Below are 2818 nucleotides of genomic sequence, written 5' to 3'. Positions count from 1 at the left end.
TTTACACTCTTTTCACACACTATATATCCTACAAAAATACTCTGGTTATTTCCAAAAGCCCCAAAAATCTTATTTCTTCCACAGTTCCAATCATTATATGCATCTAACATCTTTACTGTTCGGCAGCTGCGATTTGACATGACTGCACTTATAAATCCAACTCACATGACTCCTTATACGTACAACCCAGTAGACACTGCACACATAATAATTCACATTTTAATTACTCACGTGGTTTTAAATTTTAAAACAAATTATTTTTATTAATGACGTAATCCGCTCAGATGATTGAAAATTTCGCTATAACTTTTACCCAAAGCCGTGGAATTATATATGTAAGAATAAAAGGAATTACCTGACCAAGTTTGGCATTAGGAAGCTTGGCTCTAACGGCATCCTCTAGCTCTTTCCCCATCGGCGCTGCTCCGGACATCACCGTCCGGATCGACGACACGTCGTACCATTGGACGTCTGGGCTCTTGGCGATTGCCAAAACAATCGGAGGGACAAACGGCGCGATTGTCACCTTGTATTGCTGAACCAGCTCCAGCAATTTCACAATCTCGAACTTCTGCATAATCAGAATCGCCGCCCCGACCCGCAACCCGCAAAGAAGAACCGAATTCAGGGAATAGATATGGAACAACGGCAAAACGCACAGTATCACATCCCCGCTGTGAAAGTACAAGTTTGGGTTTTCACCGTCAACCTGCTGCGCCACGCTGGTGACCAGCCCCCTGTGCGTCAACATGACTCCTTTGGGAAGCCCGGTCGTGCCCGACGAATACGGAAGCGCCACGACGTCGTCCGGGTTGATTTTCACGGCCGGGATATCTGAGTCAACTCGGAGAAATGCAAAAAGTCGTCCAGGGGAGAGTCAATGCACATGACCTTCACGCCGTTTTCTTTCGCGAAGTCTTTCACTTTGTCGGAGTACAAAGCTTGGGTAATGATGAGTTTAGCGTTCGACGCCTTCGCCTGCTTCGCCACCTCCGCCGGAGTGTAAAAAGGGTTCGCCGTCGTGCTGACGGCCCCGATGTACGACGCGCCGAGGAACGCGAAGGCGAATTCCGGACAGTTTTGGAGCAAAAGCATGATCACCTCACCTTGCTTGATGCCGAGGTTGTCGAGGCCGGCGGCGACCTTGCGCGCGGTGAGCTCTACGTCGGCGTAAGTGTATGTGAGGCCGTTGGCGCCATTGATGAGACAGGGGCGGTCTTTGAATTGGGAGAGGTTTTCGAAGCAGTAGGTGTGGAGTGGGAGGTGGTTTGGGATGTAAATGTCAGGGAGCTTCGACCGGAAAATGAATTCTTGGGGCTCCATTGATGTTTGGTGGTGGGAAAGCGGAGGAAAATAGAGATCAAGGTGAGAGAACAGGAGAAGGTGAAGGTTTGGTTGAAGTTTGGGTTAATCCTTTCTCTCTTGTTTGGTTTGAGTTTTGGTTGAGAACTAATATATATACAACAAGCAGGTGATGGTAGGAGGAGACCATTATTATTTTAAACGATCAAAATGCTATTTAGTTAGTAGTAGATGGGTAAATGATTGAGATTAGTGGCATTAAAAATTAAATGTTTAGTAAATCTTTATATAACTAATATAAATACAACCAAGATAACACGTAAGTGAATGGAATCAACCATTTGATCAATGTTGTACAAAAACATATCAAGTACTAATTTGCATTCTCACGTCATGTTACGTCATGTTAATTGTTAGGAGGACATAAATTAGATACTGATGGTTTATAGTTAATTCATACAAATCAGTCTAATAAAGTGACATGTGTTCTTAAAGTATGTAAATAAAAAAGCACGTGTTTCTCATATGTTTTAGATCATTTTATTATACTATTGGACATAAATTTTCTTCAAACCAGAAATTTCATTCAACCTATCTCTATAGGTGGCAAGTGTCATCTCTCATATATTTTTTTAAAAATATTTTAAAGAGTAATTTATTGACATTCTACTAATCTAGGAACCTAAACATTAATTTTTGATAAACCTTAAAATGTTGAATAACATTTTTCACTTATTGAAATAGGTTGGAGGATCCATCAAGGATGGTGGTTCAATGGCTCAAGAAAATCCCTAAAGTAATTAGGCATGTACTAGGGTATGAGTTCGAATCTCCGTAATGGAAAATCCGTACATATTCTTGATTAGTATTAGTCACCTTAGTTCCCATTGATGTCCTGGTAGAGCTGGGTCAGGTTATGGCTTAATCAGATTTGAGGGGGCGCATGCGGTTTTCACCGTTTAGGCCCATCTTAGGCGGTTCCTAGTGGATACTACTATGGTCACGTCTAAATAAGATAGGCTGAATAGCCACAATTAGTCTCTCCAACGAGTTAGTAACTAATTTATGTTCTTAGGTTACCAAATAGCTTTACTTTTTGAGTAATTTTAAAAATCCTTCTTGTATCACTCTAAAAATGATATTGTTTTTAAAATTATTATTCGATCAAAATTCAATAATAATCAATCACAAACTTAATGATAATTTTAAGAGCCAATTCATTAGAGAGGAAGTTATAGTTTCCCATGTCTAAAGGGTAAAATAGGAATAGTGAGGTCGTACTGCGCTGGGCTTCGTCAAAGCAACCGAGCCGTTCCCAAGAAGTCCTTGGCAACATTCCCAAGAAGTCCTCGACGACAACCATTTATTATTTGACAAGTACACAACTCTTGGCCTTTCACTCACATTTATGTTGCCCATTTGCTTGGTCCTGCAATAATGGATATCATTATCCTGGATGGTGGTGTCTAATAACTAATAAGCCCTCTGTGATTTTGGGCGTAACCTAATCTTCATT

At 41.0% G+C, this 2818-nt stretch overlaps 1 protein-coding gene across 1 annotated transcript in view; it reads right to left on the bottom strand.

The window, feature by feature from the left end:
* The window catches only part of LOC132190399 (4-coumarate--CoA ligase CCL1-like), a 9847-nt gene extending 8410 nt beyond the window's left edge, over window positions 1-1437 (bottom strand). Inside the window, 2 exon segments of the mRNA XM_059605375.1 lie at window positions 356-837; window positions 840-1437. Coding sequence (XP_059461358.1) covers window positions 356-837; window positions 840-1323 — 966 coding nt within the window. The 5' untranslated portion in view covers window positions 1324-1437.
* Between the last annotated feature and the right edge of the window lie 1381 nt (window positions 1438-2818).

Source organism: Corylus avellana, chromosome ca8, assembly GCF_901000735.1.
Source record: "Corylus avellana chromosome ca8, CavTom2PMs-1.0".
NCBI classification, from domain to species: Eukaryota; Viridiplantae; Streptophyta; class Magnoliopsida; order Fagales; family Betulaceae; genus Corylus; species Corylus avellana.
Note: the sequence above shows the minus strand (reverse complement) of the source record. Positions and strands in the feature narration are given on the sequence as shown.